Source organism: Dermacentor variabilis, chromosome 1 (genome assembly GCF_050947875.1).
Source record: "Dermacentor variabilis isolate Ectoservices chromosome 1, ASM5094787v1, whole genome shotgun sequence".
Taxonomy (NCBI): domain Eukaryota; kingdom Metazoa; phylum Arthropoda; class Arachnida; order Ixodida; family Ixodidae; genus Dermacentor; species Dermacentor variabilis.
The window spans coordinates 175,339,453-175,358,890 of record NC_134568.1 but is presented as its reverse complement, the minus strand read 5'-3'; the positions used below and the strand labels follow the sequence as shown (position 1 = coordinate 175,358,890).

The 19,438-nt window shown below is 45.5% G+C and overlaps 1 protein-coding gene across 1 annotated transcript in view; it reads right to left on the bottom strand.

The window, feature by feature from the left end:
* Positions 1-832: 832 nt before the first annotated feature.
* The window catches only part of LOC142588342 (nose resistant to fluoxetine protein 6-like), a 59,338-nt gene continuing 40,732 nt past the window's right edge, over positions 833-19,438 (bottom strand). The window contains exons 11-15 of the mRNA XM_075699970.1: positions 14,906-15,028; positions 14,267-14,387; positions 13,034-13,223; positions 6,487-6,629; positions 833-4,770 (exon numbers count right to left, since the gene is read on the bottom strand). Of these exons, the coding sequence (XP_075556085.1) occupies positions 4,504-4,770; positions 6,487-6,629; positions 13,034-13,223; positions 14,267-14,387; positions 14,906-15,028 (844 nt within the window). The 3' untranslated portion in view covers positions 833-4,503. The remainder of the gene's footprint in view (positions 4,771-6,486; positions 6,630-13,033; positions 13,224-14,266; positions 14,388-14,905; positions 15,029-19,438) is intronic.

Sequence of the window (19,438 nt, the reverse complement as noted above, 5' to 3'; positions counted from 1 at the left end):
TCTCATTCTATATTTATTACCCTATAACTCTTGGTCGTAGTTGCTTTATATGTTATAGGTTTTTTGTGTGTTTTTTTTTGTACACCAGCACAAAAACCTCAGTGTTGTTCCTGGGTGCATTAAAAAGAATGCTTGATTGATCAGATGCATGGCATTTCTGGATTTTGTTCTATTTACGAGCAACGCTGGTTTCTGAATTGTGTCTTTTGATAGCAGAAGGTGTGGCGGTCTGGCGGAGAGAGTGAGAGAGAGAAAACAAGAGGTGAAAGGCAGAGACGTTAACCAGATTAGGTGTCCGGTTGGCTACTGAACAACTTGCAACATGTGATTGCGTCCATTTAGTTAACGAACTATGCACAGAAGATCGCGTAGTTGTCATCAAAAAAATATTTTCAATGCTGCCAACATGTTGGACATAATATACTTGTTTTCCGTCTTGCTTTAGTTTTTCATTCTTTCTACCTTGCTTGCAATATATCAGATGGGTCTCGTCATTCATCTAAGGTATTACAGCTAGTATTTTTTTTATTTCTTAGTGCACACCATTTCGACACTTGAGAGCAAGAAATTGTGAAGTCCCACGACAACTCACATGGCCTACTCTTATCAGGTATAACTTTTCAAAAAAAATTTTCTCTTGTAAGATGCGAACATTCTATATCCGGTGCCATGCTTCATTACATGCCAGAATTACATGCCAGAAGTAAAGAAACATAAAAAGAAAAAAAGTAAGTTACTCCCATAACGGTAAATGCTTGAAATGCAGTAGGTACGAAACTGCCAGCTCCTCTTATCCCCGATAGCATCACAGAAACTACAGGGCACAATAGCGTCATGGTTTCAATGGTTGTTTATATCTTTATGAGAATACACATGACACAAAACACAACATCATATGGCGGTGAGATATGATGGCAGAGGGTCACAAGCCGTGGACCCGAACATGAGGTGCGTTCAATGATTAAAACACAAAAAGTAAACAACCAATCATGAGGGGCAAAATCGACCGTAGATCTTTCCTTAAATATCAAGAAAGATGACATGAAGTGCTTCTCACTTTATGAAAGTTAAGGCAACAAAACCAGCAACTCTTATTGCCTCCTGCGTGTAAGACACGAAACACTGAAAGCTTCATAAAGATGGACCTAACTGGGCTTTTACCGAGCGATGTACCTACGCCGTCGTCACGAAGACTTAATCCGAACGTGCGAGTTCCTCAGGGAAGCGTCGGCCCACTTCATCGGCCTTGGCCACTAGAACAACGTCACCTGTCGACAGCAAATGTAACTACCCACTTCGCCAGCAGCAGTGCTGCAATCTCAGTGGTTACGTTCACTATCGACAGGTGTCGCATGCCAGTTTGCGGCGCTCGAAACGCTGTCTCGGTGTGCTCGGCCGCCAACGACAAACCCTCCGTGACGTTGGCAACTGCACGCTTCACACGGCAGCTGCCACGAGGCGGTGCGTTCGGTTAACTCCATGGCTATCTTTTACGGCAACAGCACTGCTTACTCTAGTACAGGATATCGCAATAAACATATCAAGTTCACACACACTGAGAACAACGAGGATGTTGGTTGAGACGGCGCTCTCGGAAGTAAACACACAAAAACGCCTGTTACTACTGCAGACGCCAGCTGTCTAATTCAGACGGCGCCAGTTCGCACTTATTCCAGTGCAGTTTTTTATAGATGCACTTATTTCACTGCATCTATCATCATCAAAAAAAAAAAGCGTAAACGATGTCCCGCGAGGACTCATAACATGCATTCTCTTACTTTAAGCATCTTGATTATTGTATTCATCCTGGCGAATTTCACGCCACATTTCTGTTTTTGTTGTACGGATTGGAGATTGAAGTATTGTGAAATCTACTCTCCAGAATATATTTTGAGTGATTATTAACAGCAGTAGAACTGTCCTCAAGACTGGACAAAAGAACATTCGTGGCGGCAGACGTTAAGGTCAATGTGTTATGATCAGTAATGAATGGAATATTTACCTAAAGTATATTAAATAATTTCTTAATACCATTGGACGATATGTTGTAATTTCCAAACCGAAGCAAGGCAGTATGGAAAACAAACGGACCAAAATGCACGGCGAATTACACACCTTTGTCCCAGCTAACATTTATGCACGCTGCAACTACAGGCACCGACAAAAGTGGTATACTCCACGCAGATTGCTACTGCAGCGGCGTCGCTCGGCATTTTGGCGAGCTGAAGCACGAAACATGACACGAGTCAAGCGACATGCCTGCAGATAATAAAGGGCACCCATTGGCTGTCTCGATCCCAGATGCTGCCTGTAGATGGCGTTGCGATGCAGTTTGCCGTTGCTCTGGCTCCCACTGCGTGGAGTATACCGCTTTTGTCGGCGCCTGTACATATACTGCCGTAAAATGTAATGGAACAGCATCTTTCCTGAAGTCTCTTTCGGAACTGTTATAATTAAAGGATTTCTAGCAAATGCGATTTAATTGGGCCGCAATTAGGAAATTTAGTTAATATTTAAATCTCTAATATCTTGTCCTCGTCTTAGCAGTTCAGTGTTTAATATGATCTATGAAAGTCTTCCCTGGAACATTTAGTAATGCATTGCATCAGTAAATAAATATTTTCTCCAACTTTCTAATTTCCATTCTTTGTCTACACATCTGCACAAGCTATTGTTTCCAGAATTTTTACGAGTGTGTGTAACCTTACATACGACATAGAAAACTGAGGATCCTAAATAATAAATATTAGTAGATAAGGTTATGAACAGTCTGGTTGACCAACCTTGCGTAATAACACGATTGTAGACTAAAGCGTCGTGTTTGGCATTACGGAAAGTTGTTTCACATGCACAACATCCAGCACTAACGCACAATTAATACACCACCGTTTAAGGCCAAACGCTGGTTAAACAAAATATAAACGAAAAATAAAAAAATAAAAGACAAGAATCTCAGCGCAGAAGGATTGTCAGTTGGGCGAATTGTTAAGTTGTTATACTAAAATTGCTTAATTCGAATAATTGCCAGCCTACAAGTTCATAGATTTATTAACCCGATGTTTTAAATCGTTTGAACACATAAAGGAACACAAAAACAGTATTTTTAAAAATCTATATCTGTTATTATTGCCATTTCATCGGTAGCGATGAGCTGTTCAAGAAGGATGTTGTAGTCCTGAATCCACAGCGCGAGAGGGAAAGACGGACGGAATGAAAATCGCACGCTTCTTGTCCTTCAGGCTGTACACTTAGCATGAACCACCTACGGGCCCGAAAGTGCATTATGATATTTTCTCGTATTTATTTTGCTATAGCACTTAAAGCTTGTTGCTTTCATAAGCATTCTGTACTAGAGAGCTGCCGTCAGGCGAAGGGGATAACTGCGCTTGGTATGGTGCGCATTGTTATAGTGGGCAAACTATTTCCACATGGATGATACACGCAGAAAGTTGACAAGGTACACTTCCTTCTGTGGAAGTGTATCCAGGCAACATGCAACGTCATCCTAGTAGTATGTCATGAAAGAACTGAGATTAAAGTTCCATCGATGAATAGGAATGTTAATGAACCACTCCCAATGCACTATGTTCTCCAGGCTAGAAATACCCTCGTTTTAACATTATGTAAAGCGATCAGTTGAATCAGTCAGAAAGAACTACACTAAACTTGATTGAATACTTCTATAGTACAGGGATACTTTTGCTTATTTGTTTGTTTGTTTGTTTGTTTGAGTGTTCGTTTTGTTTTGTTTTCCGGTTATGTCAGAGGCGAATATTACAGGTTGCCTAATAAACCCATGCATACACGTATTGTCCAAGAACTTGATTAGACACACGAGTTTAGCGCTGCTACTTCCTAATGTGGTGCCGTCTGCTGAATAGCTGTACCTGACTAAGAGGCATAGTACCCGCGTTACTAGTTGTCACGAGAAGTATTGATTAGCACTTTAACATATGTTGTATACACTATGACCTCAACAAGTTGCATGTATCATGCTGTGCGAACTTCTTCGTGTATCTGTACCAGCATCTATTTGTCAGTTGCAATGCTGTGTAACAACATAAAATGTACTTCCACAAAGGGATGACCAAGTATCACTTTAAGGGACTAGGTACTGTGATAACACTGTACAACTTTTTGTAGCGCGAAAAACGGTAAGTCATATCCCTCTTTTTTCTAATAAGGTAGCACAGTGGTGGTTAGTTTACATGGTGGTGATAAATGGCGACCAGACAGTTTGATCGAGTAGAGGGTAGTAAAATGGGAAACAAAAGATAGGAACTCGATTCCCATACCCGTTGCTTCTGTGCTTTAGAATTTCGATAGGTCTGAGTGGTGTCTGTCGGGATCGTTAAGGCAAAGTGAAAATGTTTATTCAGGCGTTAAGCTGCTGCGCATTGGCGTTTCTGAAAAAGTGGAGCGCCGATGTTACTACGCTACATAAACATTGCGCAAAATGCAGGAACATGCGGTCGTAGCATAAAAGAAAACTGGACAAATATTTCACAAGCGGCTGTTGTCAACAATGGCAACAACCGCTTCCAGGCGCTTTTGGTCATCCCCTATCCACGTAGGAACCATTTCGGACGGAGCACCGTTCTGTGCTGCGCCCTTCGCCGGCGCGGCTTTGCGTTCTTTGAGGTCCTTGTGCTGCAGGCTGGAGGGCATCAGCACCATCTTTTCCAGTCGACCCACCGGAGCGTCGCAGGCCACGAACACGATGAAGCTGAATATGCCGCTCAGCACGAAGACTCCAAGCGATAGTAGCACCTGAACAGCACGCGACCCGTTTGATGTCATTTTCCTAAATAGCAAGATCTATACTTTCGTAAATATTGTAAGCCAACAGAAACAAACAGGTGCAAAATACATGCAACATAGCCAAAACTAGAAGAAGGAGTGAATTGATTCGCAAACAGACCGCTGTATAACGACTGAAAAATGCAACGACGTCGCAGGCTCGGGGAAGAATGTGTACGCCAAGTGCCTTCTTTTCCGGTAATGTTAGAATTCTTAAGAACCACTTGTAGCAGCAAAGCACTGCTTAGGCCTAATTGCGTCCAGACATTATCATTGGAAAGTGATGCTATCATCGTGATTCCTACTAAATGGAAATGCCTCGAGCACTGACCGACTTCGATACCGTTATTGAAACATGTGCCGTAAACAAAATTAATACAGTTTCAATTACTGAAGGTTTTATATTAGCTAACGTTACATTGTAGTTTGTCGAGCAAATATTGTCTGTCTCCCCATATTTGACAGCCTAACTGGTGGTAGTGCTTTATCTGCCACAGCCGTTTAATGTGTATGCGCATAATTTTATTAGGACACCACATTGGGTCATATACTCTCTCATACACTTAAATCAAAGTGTAGCACGTATGCGTAGTTTACAGAAATAATCGTTCTTATTTAGCGAGGACCGTCTTACATTCACGTTCTCTGTCAGCCATTCCAGTGGCACCAACAAGGGGGTCCATGAGCCGGTTTCGTGAGGTTTACCTGTTCATATCGATTATCACAATTTTCAGGTGGCTCCTGTTCATATTAAATTTACTTGCGTTAAGATGGCTAATTCGTCCCGGACCAGGACAAATTTTTCTTCAACTGCGGGGCTTTTATTTCGAAGAACCATGCGGGCTTCCTTTGTAGCAATTGGTACGATTTAGCGGATGTCTCATTTCTCCCCTTAACAGCTGATTAAACGTTGAGGTCCTGAAACGGTTGTGCACCGGCCAGGTGTGCGCTCGTAGTTAATTTAACAATACGTTCCCGACAGCAGCTCCGGACTGTCTCCTGCATGCTAATGGTTTGCTACAAGGCCGTATAAGTTTCTGAAAGGTCTGCAACACACCACGAAATATTTACAGAAGAAAACTTGCTATGCGAGAACGCCCATGGGCAAACAAACATCACATATGTCACCTCATTAGAAAAACCGGTACACTTTCGGCGTTCCGGGCGCATACGTACCTCCAGCATACGAGTTGGATGCTCTATCACGAGGCTAGCATTGTGGTCGAGCCGCGGCTGAGGCCTCAAGCCGAGGGGGGAATTCAGCCGTAATGAGGGGTATGCTGAGGCCATCGCTGGCACCATGATAAATATATTCAGACTAATGACTGCTTTAGCTAACGCCATTTGCTTGCACATTAAGAGCCTTTGGGAAGGTGAAGCAACGCACATTGTTACCTAGCGCAAATACTATAAGCGTGCACTAAAATAACCAACGCGCAAGCACGCCTAAAAATGGCATTATAGGGGTGTGTACTAAGCGAAGCCCATGACCAGAACGCTGCTATGCGCTACCTAGGCTAACAACATTTCTGTCCATCCAATGAGCACTAGCACAGCTCTGAGAGGCCCCGAATATTTTACTGCTGCGAAGTGCTGTCACGCTGTGCAGCGAACGTGCCTGCGGTATGTTTACATTTTGAGAAACATCCTTAGGTAATTACACAGATTGTACAAAAGCGAACTAACCATTGTAAAGTTCCCTACGAATGTCCTCTCACGGGCCAGGGCGAAGATGAAATAGTAGAGGGGCACGTGGATGCAGTAGATGCCGAACGAGAGGCGACTCAGAGGAACCAGCGCCTTCCAGGCCAGAAATCTCGACACCAGGCCTTTTTCGGAATGTCAAGCAAACACAGCACTCATTAAATTGAAGCAGTAACCGTAACATCTTCATCGGACACAACACATATTTCTCAACAAGGACAATTTATAACGAGAAAATTGGCGCAAGGACACGATACGAAGTGAGTAAAGAGACACACAGAGTTGTTAGGTTAATGTAGTCGACCACAAAAGTTTACGGATCATGCGAGCGTGTGCCAAACGGCCACTCCGCAGCCCTTCCGTTATGTCAGCAGCCGTCGAGAGCAGCGCTAGGCTGGAAATGGGGGCTTTTGTTGCTCGCCGGCGCGTCTATGCTTTTCCTTTTTTTTTTGTATTGCTCGGCGCGAGGCCTTCTCTAACTTTCGCTTTCTCACGCATCGCGTTTCTCGGCAGGCGTGGCGACGCGCTTCCGTCACTTCCGCCTCGAGTCATTGGAACTGATATTGCTGATACTAGCCGCGTGGGCCGCTGGGCTGCGCTCTTTGCGTGAGAATCAGGAAATGGAAAAACCTCATGAGGCACAAGAAAATTGATCCGCCGGCGAAAAACAAGAGCACTCATTTCCGGCCTAACGCTACTCCCGAAGGCACGTGTCGCACGGCTAGGTAGCACGGAGAGGCAGTGTGGCATGGAAGTAGAAGCACAATACACAGTTGGCACGGATCGGCGTGGGTCCGTAAAATTTCGCTGTCGACTGTACATTACTGTAGAACGCAGTGATGTTTCTTGTAGTGATACAGTTTCTTACATCACACCAGAATACACGAATGCACTTAGTGGCTAGTGCTATTGAAGAACTTAAGACATTTGGGGTTTTTCGCAGAGGGTGACTAGGAGCGCTACAACGTAAAGCTATTCCAAACTTTTCTGTTCCAATTCTGCAATCAGCCCTGCGCGATCGGTCAAAAACATTTTTAGACCACTCCCACTTCACCTGCCTGTCCCGCGACGCCACGAAAACCACGATAGCTCCCCATCTGATATGACGTTTACACACTGATTATGCATGGTTGGGCCGAACAAGAGAAAAATAGTTATTTCTGATTCGACGCCTTTTCGCCATTAGACCTCGCATATTGGCCAAAAGTTTTAGGGCTGCACTCACTTCATCTGCCTGTCACGCGACGTCACAAACAGCGAAAACTCGTCGCGTCCAAGTGACGTGCACGCGTTAAACATACATTAATATGCCGAACAAAACTGAACTACTTTTCTGAACAGCCGCAGGCTGCCCTGTTCCGAAAGGAATAACAGATGGCTGCTGCCGATCGCTCAGGCACTGGCTACTCGCACCTGCCGGAGAGCACGGGTTTTTTTGCGTACGATAAAGCTACTTGCGTGGCCGTGTAACGTTTTCGAGCACTTTTGACACGTTGACGACCTCGCTCTGCCAACTATTCCTTGCTGAGGATAATTTTTAGCAGCATTCTTAACATTCCGTTGCATGCCTCCGCGACTTGCGAACAGCCACCGCAAGCTAAGTAAGGATAAGCGGACCAATCGCAGACGCCGGCACCACCCTCTTCATCCGGTTATCGATGTTCAATGCGCTGGCTCGCCCTCATCGAATCCCTCCCCACTTGAGCGTGCTTCTCGCCTCTTGTCAGCCAATCAGATAAGACAAGCAGCTCAGTGTTGGCAATGTTATTCGTTCTTAAAGCAAACAAAAGGTACCTATAATTTTGGAGAGCGTTTGATTGGTCTCTTCAGACAACCCTGCGGGTCACCACCCGATGCTCGCGTCGGCGGATACGCAAATGTGACGTCAGAAGATTGGAATAGAAACACATTAGAATAGTTTTACGTTGTAGCGCCCTAGGTATCTCACACAAACTAAAAGGAATTACCTGCATAACTTATTTAATGAAGAAGTCATAAAAAGGAGTGATCTTATACGGCGAAGGCTTAATAGTGTGCTCGGCCGTTGGAAGTAGCAGAAACGATGCGTTGAAGAGTTAATGATTGACGACCAACTGCTTTTCGGAAGTTATTTGGCCGACGGTTTTAACGATTACCGCAGTTATCTTGATAATGCGAGTCATAATCCACACAGCTTACATTACGTTCAATCGACGGGTCATAAAAGCACGTTCTTAAAAACAAATATTTATAAATGAGAGTCCTAGCACATTTTTGTCACTGTGAAACAGCAAAAGTTGTGATGCAGACGATATGCAGATGCGGCCCATCAAGTGCATTTTAGATATTCTCTGTCCTGTCCTTAAACACGCATGCAATCTTTCTTTCAACTATGCCCAGTTCCGAAATGCGTGCACATAGAAAAAGTCAGCGTTGTCTTTAAAGGTGGTGACGAAACCAAGTTATCAAACTACAGGCCTATTTATGTCCTGCCCGTCTTCTTGAAGATCCTAGAAAAATTAATTCATGATAGGGCACGTGACAGTCGTTCTGCGAGAAACAGTATAATCACGGCTTCTCAGTTTCGTTTTAGAAACAGCAGCTCAACTGAGACCACATTCCTAATGCAGAAGAACACATTTTACAGGAAAGCGATGACAAGATGCTGTCTCTTGGTGTCTTTGTAGATTCTTCCAGGGCGTTTGACCGCATTAATCGTGAAACGTTACTAAAGAAAGTCGCAGTTTCGCCCGAAAGACGACGCATAGATTGCGATAGCAATTTAGTGGACAGCTATACAAATAAGGATATCAGTTTTATCGGCGGTATAACGTTGTAATCATAGGCATACTGACTAAATTACGAAGCATAGCGTCACGCGCGCGCAAGCAAACATGAACGCATCTCACTCGATGACCGCGGGAACTCGCTGTCAAAACGCTGTAGTGAGTGAGCGCGGCAGCAGCAGAGAACGAACTGACCTTCGCGCTGCCGCTCGCATCAACGTGAACTAAACCGCGATATACAGCGTGCGGCGGACTCTGTACCCGCCGCCGATGGCTTTCAACCCCGCCCTTTCTCACCCCCCCCCCTCCGTAGCCTAGCGCGCGACGAAAGACGACGCACTTCCTCCCCGCTTTGCTCCGTTGCGTGCGCGAGATTTAGCCGCAATCACCGGCTCACCCTCGCACGATTTCACTCGCACATACAGCATATTGGCCTCGAGCTCCACCACTAGAAAAGCTGGCGCCACCGTCGGCGTGACGTGCTAGGAGGGATCACGTGGACATAGCGGCCGCGTCGGCTGCTTCGGGCGCGCCAAAGAGAGCTGAAAACGAGTTTAAATTCCCTCGTACGCTGCGGTACTCATTTAGTGGCGAAATTTTCCCGCTTCGAGTGTCTCCTTTACAACGCTTCAAAGCACTACAATAGGTAGTGGCTGCCTTTGAGGGCGCGCAACATGGTAGGCGACTGCTCGGTGCCGCAGGCCCGGGCGCACGTAACGGAGGCCGGTGTCAGCCTTATTCACACGTAGCCGCAGGACAAGAAGCTGCGTGAAGCTTGGCTCGTGAAACATAAAACCGGCAAACAGTCATCGGCTACAACTGGAGTATGCAGCAAGCACAGCGCGAGGAAGATTTCTGCTACGGCGCCCGGTCTGCGATGTTCTGAAAACGCGCACTGAGACGTTCGCCCGAGTCCGCTGCCCGACTAATGTCATGAAGGTTTGGTCTATGAACTTGTCGATGCTATAGATACTCGCAAGTTCAGTGGAATGGAAAGGCAGCGGTAAGAAGCACATTTAAAAAAAGCATGGCATATGGTCATGTTTGTGTTATGAATTAATGCACTGGATTACAAAAAAGGAGCAGCGGGAAATTGCAGGCTGAGAACACGGATAAACATACAGTGCGACGCAACTCGAGAAATAATATTGAAACGTCCAATAATTTAGAAAACAAAAAAGATTGAATCGTCGCGACGGCACATCACAGTCCCCGTAGGCGTCGAAGTCTCTACAATGAAATTATTTTTGAACTGCTCTGATAGCGCCCACGCGACAATGGTTGCCTGCATACTGTGAAATGCTCATATTCTGCGGCCTAAAGCTCATGGCACGGTGCGAAAACGCGCACACGGCGAAAGCGAAACAGTGCGCGGACAAGCATGCAGACGCGCAGTCGGTCGCTGCGAATCTGCGCGATCGCTGCATTGAGGCTTCGTTCTATTACGCTCCATTTAGTTATACAAACACTATAAGAACATATTTCACATACTTTGCTCTCAGCGTTTATCTACCTTTCACGCAAGAAGCCGGTTAGGGAGACTCCATCGCGGCGACCGCGCGCAGTGGCGTTCACTGTACGTATTCGGTAAGGAGATAGCGTCGATAAACGATTGTGTGCTTTCAGTTTGCCCAAGATTACTATTTAGACAGTAAGAAACTTCTCTCATTTCGAAAGTACTTATAGAAATGTCCGGGAGAGCTCGCGCGTGCTGTTTTCAGTGAGCGCTGACAGCAAAACCTATGAGGAGCGCACCGCATGATCCCTCATACTACGCCAGCGAGGCGCTTCCGATAGATGGCGACTCCGTAACTCCTCGCCGCCAATACGGCGTGCGGCCACGATTTTACCGCCCTTGGACTTTATGCGGAACCTCACAGCGACGCCAGCGCCGATGGCAGAAATGCGGCTGAAGTTTCCATATAATTGCTATCGCAATAAAAGAAGCTAGATATTTATGGCTTCAGGGCTGTATCTTTGTCACTAATTAAATCTTACCTGGAATTTCGCCTCAGGCAGTTTGTATACAGGACCAAATGTTCAGTCTAAATGCTATTAATGGCGGAGTTCCACAAGGAAACATCCTTGGTCCTTTGCTTTTCAATATTTACATTAATGACATTGTTAATGTGGATAATAGTACGCAGTTTATAATTTATGCCGATGACACGACCATGTTATTCGCTTTTACCTATATCAGCAAATTGGTTGATCACGTCAACGTTGTATTGTACTAGTTGCACGAGTGGGGAGTTCACTAAACTTACGCCATATAAACGCTAACAAAACTAAAGCTATGCTGTTTAAGCCAAAGAATCAGAGTGATATCGTTAGCGTCGACCTTATTAGTGGTAATGCAATTATTAAAGTTGTACCCTCCATTAAAAGTTTAGGATTTATTTTTCAACAGCACATGGCTTGGAATCAACACGTAGACATGGTTACTAACAAATTTGCTCGTATGGTCGCAGTGGTAACAAGACTGCGTTCATTACTATCGGTGCACATAAAATTATTGTTTTCTAATGCACTTTTTCTTTCCCATATTAACTATTGCTTCTTCGTTTAGGGAAAAGCAACTGTGTCAAATCTTCAGAAACTTCAAGTGCATCACAAAAAAAAAAAAGGCATGCGCGCTATTACAATCTCACCCTTTGATGCCCATACAGAACCACTGTTTACTAAACTTGGCGTGCAGAAAATTAACTCACTGTACGATCATATTTATGGAAACACCATAGGTTGGGAAAGCGCAAAAAGGACCCTTTCTTTGAGTAGCTGTCGAGCCTAACAAAAAACACTGCCAACTACTTAACGCGTCATCATCAGACATGGCACATCTCTCACAAACGAGCTAACTAATGTTACAATACATACTGCGATCGCTTCTGAACTCACTGTGTCCTTCAAATGTACAAATATATTCTTACTATTTACCAGTTCATGACGTATTTGTTTCTTTTCAGCATGTATTGTGATTTAATTCCGCTGTATTTATGCTATGCAAAATCCTTGTTCACTATGCGATTTTCCTTTCTTTGTGCAAGCATTGTAGTGAATATATTTTTATATTCCTAGAAATTGTATAGCGCGCCTGTGCTGAAGAAGGAAAATGATTTAAAATTAAATAATGGGGTTTTACCCATAATATTCTTGTTCTTGTTCCCTAGTGAAATTGTACGAACTACTGTGGGGGACCAGCCATGAGTCGGGCGGTGAAATATAACTGTTATGAATATTTTTTAAAATAAATTTAGGTTAAACGAAATAACTATCATGTATGTTGTATTTAAAGTGTCTACTGTTGCAGATATAAATGATCAGAAATCTAAGTATTACAGAATTTTTTTTTTAGTAATTATGGGGTTTTACGTTCCAAAACCATGATCTGATTATGAGGCACGCCGTAGTGGGGGACTCCGGAAATTTCGACCACCTGGGGTTCTTTAACGTGCACCTAAATCTAAGTACCAGGGTGTTTCCGCATTTCGCCCCCATCGAAATGCGGCCGCCGTGGCCGGGATTCGGTCCCACGACCTCGGGCTCAGCAGCCCAACACCATAGCCACTGAGCAACCATGGCGGGTAAGGAAAATGTGTATCTACATGCATTTGTTATCCCTGGAATTTGTTCCTTTTGTCTTTTGTATTGTCCTTTTGCTCCGCCAAATCGAAGTTGTCGCCAGCATGTTGACACTTCGAACGAGCCCAGCGAACAAATCCGAACTGAAGGCGCCGTTGGCCAGAACTTCAGATCAGGCTCACCTCCTCTGCCAGCAGCGCAGGCGAATACCAGCCAGGCTAGGAATACGGCACAGCAGAATCCATTGGCGATCGACACCAGGAGCGTTACCCATTCCTCAGTTGGGTTGCGGCCGCGACACCAGTCATACTTGATAAACAGGCACGTGAGCCCACAAGTTGCACACAGACACCACATGGAAAACTGTTTCAGCTGTGAGAAAACAGAAAAAAAAACAGAGCCCTGTATTAAACTTCGAACGTCGAAACGCACTGGCGAATATTGACTGTCTTGTTTATTTATTACTTTGATACGACTATTTCGAAGAGACGCTTCAAGCCTACGCGAAAATAGTGTTCGTTCTAAAGAGCCTATACCTTTATTACAACGAATAAAAAAAGTCTAGTTTCAAGCGCCGCTACAACACTGCGGTATAGGGTACGTGTCCGAGCTAACGTTAGTCAAGCTGATAAAAGAAAATAATAAACAGTAAGAGCACGGTGCGAAGTACCATTATAAGTTCTATGGCGTTCGGTCGTCAGATCTCCGACGAGCGAGCAGCGTAGGTCTTATAATCACGTCTTGCGCCGTGTTTTTTAAAAATATTTTTCTCTTTAAACAACTTCGCTAGCGTTAGCTGGGAGACACAATATATGCAGCGGTAAGAGCATAAGCCGCCCACCAAGCTTTTAGGAACGACGAAAAGTTGCTGGTATTTCGTGCTGTTCAGATTAAACGATCAGGGACCAATTAAGGGCTGCATTCACAAAGATTTTCGTTCGAAAGTGATATTACCCATTGGCCACCATCGGTACTAATGTGTCCAGCATCGTGAATGCCTGCAAACTTTTCTTGCGAAGAATTCTAGCGTAAGACGCTTTCTTGTGTATTCACAGAAATACTAAGCTAAGCTGTATGTAAAGGCAGCTGCTAGCCAATCGCAATCTTGGACGTATTAGTTTCCAATGAGCCAATGACAGAGAGCGCTTACGAACGAAAAGCTTTGTGAAGCCACCCTTTGGTGGCGGAGTGGCAAAAATACGAATTCGCCTGTTTAGGGAAGTACAAAAGTACAAAGATGCTTCAAAAGCACAAAGATGGACGTACAAAAGAGCAGTAGCCTGCGTTTCGCGCGTATGAATATTTGCTTATCCGTTCAATTTGAGGCATTACAGCGATAGAATTCTCGCCCTGTGCTGTCCAGCTGTAGTTGTCTGAGCCGTGAGGGGTACACTATCTGGAATGTGGGCAATCACCTTTGAAATCTTTACATGGCGGTATCTCTGGACGAGCAAGCAAACCATGCAGCCTGCGAAATAGCACATTCCGTGGTGGAAAGGCCACACATAAACGTCGTAGTAGTAGCTGTTCGCTATGCTGAAAAAGAAGATAAATTAAGTATCAAGTGCATGTTAGGATCTCCGAAGCAACGATCGTCTACATGTCTCCATGCCTTTTTGACGCAGTAGAAATACTTTATTAGAATATCCTCGAATCGCTTAGTGTGGCAGTTTCTGACTGACCTAGATAGACTTCGCGATAAAAACAGCTCAACAGTAGGCACCCGCCTTTTCCTTTCTAACGTAGAGCAGTATAGACACTCACAGGGTGCGTTCAAATGGCGGTTGAAGCATCTCTCGGCTATCTGTGGAGCATTCGGTGTGGGTTGGGTAGCAACATATACGACTATATCTTGCTCCATAGCTAAAACTCAAGCAAGAAGACAAGACGGGACAAGAGAGGCGACTGCCCTCTTTTTTCTCTCCCGTCGTGTCTTGTTTTTGTGTTAGGTGTTTAGCGATGAACATGCACGAACTAGCCTAGCAGTCCGTTTTATTAAGAAAATAATAATGTATTATACGTCGGCGGAGTAAAAAGTCGAGGCTCCCGCTCACCTAACATCGCTGATGATGGGCATCATAAAGGGTGGATACTTAGTTCCATGCAACTGCCATGCGGCTATGACCGAACATACGGCCCCCACTATGCCGAAGGCTGTGATTTTGCCCCAGTAGTACCTGAAAAGTAATGCAGAGCATTGGGATAAGGCAAGGTGACCAGTCACCTAGGGCTTTCTTGCAAAATTGGCAATGCAAAAACGTCTTCGTGAATTGTTTTTGTTCGTTTTTCTTTTTTTTTCTCCGAAGATATATGGTTCACTGAATTACTAGCACACTCAAAGGCCTACATTAAACGCCAATATTTTTTTTACTGTTTTAGTGACGTTAGATAAATTTTAGTGATAAACAATAAATGTTGGTGTTAAAGACGATAAAGCACCGGCTGCTGCTTTGCACGTGAACAAACTCGCGAGCGTGTGAACAAAGTGCATTGCATGCGAAAACACTCGCGAGCATTTAGCAGCCTAGACATTCAGCCTAGTACAGTCACATAGTAGGCGTGCGAGCGTTTGACCAATACGGCACCTGTCCCAATTCCAGGCTGCACGACCGTGCCAGAGGAAAATGTATTTATTTCTCTCCCATCATTCTCTACAAACCTTAACTAAAGAATGTACACAGGAAACACATGTGCATGAACAATGTGCAATGCAGTTAAGACAGTGGCGGGTAAGAGTGCCTTTTCTAATAGCGGCAAAGGATGCCTATGTCTTCCAGAAATTTTCTTAGAGCAAAACACGTATGTTTTTTCACTGTGCTTATTGACTACATGCCAAATAAGCTTTCAAGGCTGAAAGACATGCAATGAAACTGCGACAGTATGGGCAGTTTTGCCACTGGTAAGTGTTTAGTGCAGATATCTAGGTGGCTTGGTCTGCCACGACAGAGGCGTTCAAGAGGACGACAGCACGTGTCTCGATCATCGTGACCAAAAACGTAGTGCCATGTTTCTGCGCTGCCAATTCTATATTTAACAGAAGTTTCTGACAATCGTATATATATATAAGTGTCTCGCAGAAGCGTAACCTGGGTGCAAGCAGTGAACAAATGTTTCTGGGCTTCTGCAGAAAGTAAGCGAAGGCTTATTTCAATAAACGAATCAATGTATGAAAGATATCTGAACTCTTGAGTTATGCTCAAACCACGTACTTAACTTATGCGTTGGTTCTTATAGGACAGGGCAGCTAAATAGTTCGACGTAGAAAAAAAGAATTCTTCATTCGTTTATTGCGCTGCGGCATCAACCGATAGCCTTGCGCGGCAATTTGCTGTGCCTCCGAATTTTCGCGAAATGCACTTGGCTGGTCATTGTGAGCTGTTTCAGTGAACCTCTAGCAATCACCATGTTCGTGTATCGATTGCTAAGTGATTTGAGATCCGCTTGGCGCGGTCGTCGATACAAAAAGACAGTATTCAAGAACATGACAAACTTTTCCAGTTTACATTTACACCGTCTGTTGACAACTAGATCATATCAAAACTGCGCTGAAATTGGCTGCAATAGCCGACATAGCGCCGCAGTTGACTGTAAGGGGACACACTGTGTCGGTAAGTTCATCAAGTGTGACAGACGATGAACGCAATAGGTGCATGACTGGAACCGGGCAAAAAAAAAGTAAAGAAAATGAACGGACAAAAAAGAAGAAGAAAAAGGCACTGCGCTAGCATTTCGAACTATTGTGTTCTTTGCTTGTCTCGTCTCTTCGTTCGTTCACTGCAATCCACCTGTGTCTTGATCGCTGTATATTGTCACGGCTCACTGGATACAAGAGCGGAGAGCGTCTTTAATCGAGAGAATTGGGGCAAGCGCTCAGTGCAGGCTTCTTCTCTAGCACCTGGCTTGCACACACGAGGTTGTCGTCTTCATCGTCAACGTGGCCGGGCACAGATGACGTCGCGGCATTTGCCCCCCCCCCCCCCCCCCCCCAGAAGGAGCATTGTCCCGATGCTCGGCGGGTAGCATCCGGTGTCCAGCGAACCAGAGAGTGTCCATTTCATTCAGAAAAATAAGGTTTCATGCGCACCACGTGCACAGTCTCAGGCAGGTCGTGACGGCACCTCGAGCAGGATGGGCTGTCAGGAACGACTTCACAGTTGACGTCACTAAGGCCTCGTAGAACCTTGTGCGGTCCGAAGTATCGGCGCATAAGTTTCTCCGCGAGGCCTCGGCGGCGTACTGGAGCCCAAACCAAGCCACTCTGGCCGGGCTGGTAGACGACGCATCGATGGTGGTGATTGTAACGTCGGGCATCACGGTCTTGCTGGCTAGCCATGCGAACGCGCGCGAGCTGTCTTGCTTCTTCGGCGCGCTCTGTAAAATCTGTGGCGTCAGTCTCGGAATCCCTGGAAGCATGAGGAAGCATAGCATCCAGCATTGTAGTCACTTCTCGACCATGGAGGAGACTGAATGGCGTCATTCTTGTTGTTTCTTGCCGAGCCGTATTATAAGCAAACGTTACGTAGGGTAATATTCGGTCCCAGTTTTTGTGTTCCACATCGACATACATGCACAGCATGTCTGCGAGAGTCTTCTTGAGGCGCTCCGTAACTCCATTGCTTTGCGGGTGATAGGCTGTCGCCCTTCTGTGTGCCGTGCCACTGAGGGTGAGCACAGTACGCAAAAGTTCAGCCGTGAATGCGATTCTTGACATAAAAATTGTTGCAGCGCAAACACATGCAACCACAAGTATCAAGGACGGGACACAAGCGCTGTGCTAAAAAAATATCACAAAGAATTACAGCCACGCCATACTTTGGAGCCATACTTGTGGTTGCATGTGTTTGCGCTGTAACAATTTTGATGTCAAGTATGCACCAACTCGCCCAGAAAGAAGCTTTAGTGAATGCGGTTCCCCTGTCGGTTACGATGACCGCTGGAGCACCGTGCCTCAGGACGACGTTTTCGATTAACTGTGCGGCCTTGGCTGCTGTGCTGCAAGGAAGTGCCTTGGTTTCAGCATATCGCGTGAGGTAATCTGTCCCGACTGTGATCCACTTGGATCACTTGGGAATGGGGCCAAAAGGTCCATGCCAATTTATGCAAACGGCGTTCCCGGCACTGGAACCGGGTGTAACAGTCCGGCAGGTTTTGTAGGGGGCACTTTTCGTCGCTGACAGTCAAGGCACGTTCTAACGCAGTGCTTCACCTGTGCTGCGAGCCGTGGTAAGTAATACTTCTCTTTGATCCGTGCTAATGTTCTTGTGTAGCCTAGGTGACTTGAGGTAGCTTCATCGTGACAAGCTTGCAAGATTTCATTGCGGAGAGTTTTAGGGACGACTATATAGTAGATATCTCTTCCCTGTTGAAGAGAAGTTCCTCCTAAAGAGAACACTGTTGCGTATGCTGAATGATAGGTGCCTTGAGAACAATTCGGGCTTGTTTGTGGTGCGGCCTTCTAAGAAATCAATTAGTGACGCGAGCTCCTGGTCCTCTTGCTGTTGTTGAGAGATGATGGCCGCGTCAACTCCTAAAACGCCTGCGGATTCGTCATGATCTCCGCCTGACGACTCGATCGGCGATCTGGAAAGGCAGGCAGCGTCTAAGTGCTGCCTTCCCGATTTATAGACCACTGTCATGTCGTACTGTTGAAGCCGCAGGCTCCAGCGTGCCAAACGTGCAGATGGATCTTTCATGTTGGTCAACCAACAGAGAGAATGGTGGTCACTTATAACTTGAAATGGGCGGCCGTATATGTACGGGCGGAACTTGGTAACTGCCCATACTACAGCCAAGCATTCCTTCTCTGTGGTGGAGTAGTTCGACTCGGCACGTGACAGTGTTCTACTCGCCTAAGCGGTGACTCGCTCAGCGCCGTCTTGCCGCTGCACAAGGACGGCACCTAGACCTACGTTGCTGGCATCGGTGTGGATCATTGTCGGTGCATCAACGCAAAGTGGGCAAGAACAGGCGGAGTTAGTAGACGGTGCTGCAACTCGTTAAATACCGCATCCTGCTCCTCGCCACAAACAAACGTGACATCTTCTCTGGTTAAGCAGGTGAGCGGTGAGGCGATGCGTGCAAAACCAGCAATAAATCGCCGGTAATATGCGCATAGGCCCAGCAAGCGTCTGAATGCCTTCTTGTCTGTAGGCCTTGAAAACTTTGCGACGGCTGCGATTTCTAAGGATCAGGTCTGACACCTGTGTGACTTACTACGTGGTCCAGAAACTGTAGTTCTTCATAGCCAAAATGGCACTTTTCAAGTTTTAAGATAAGCCCAGCGGACCATATGGCTTGAAGAACCGACCGTAGCCGTCTGAGATGTTCATCAAATGTGGCAGAATAAACAATGACATCGTCTAGTTAGACTAAGCAAGTCTTCTACTTAAGGTCTGAGAGAACAGTATCCATTAGTCTTTGGAACGTGGCTGGGGCGGAACACAAACCAAATGAGAGAACTTTGAATTCATAGAGCCCATCAGGCGTCATAAAAGCAGTCTTTTCGCGATCCCGCTCATCGACCTCTATTTGCCAGTATCCACTTTTTAAGTCCATCGATGAGAAGTACCGTGCACGCCGTAGCCCGT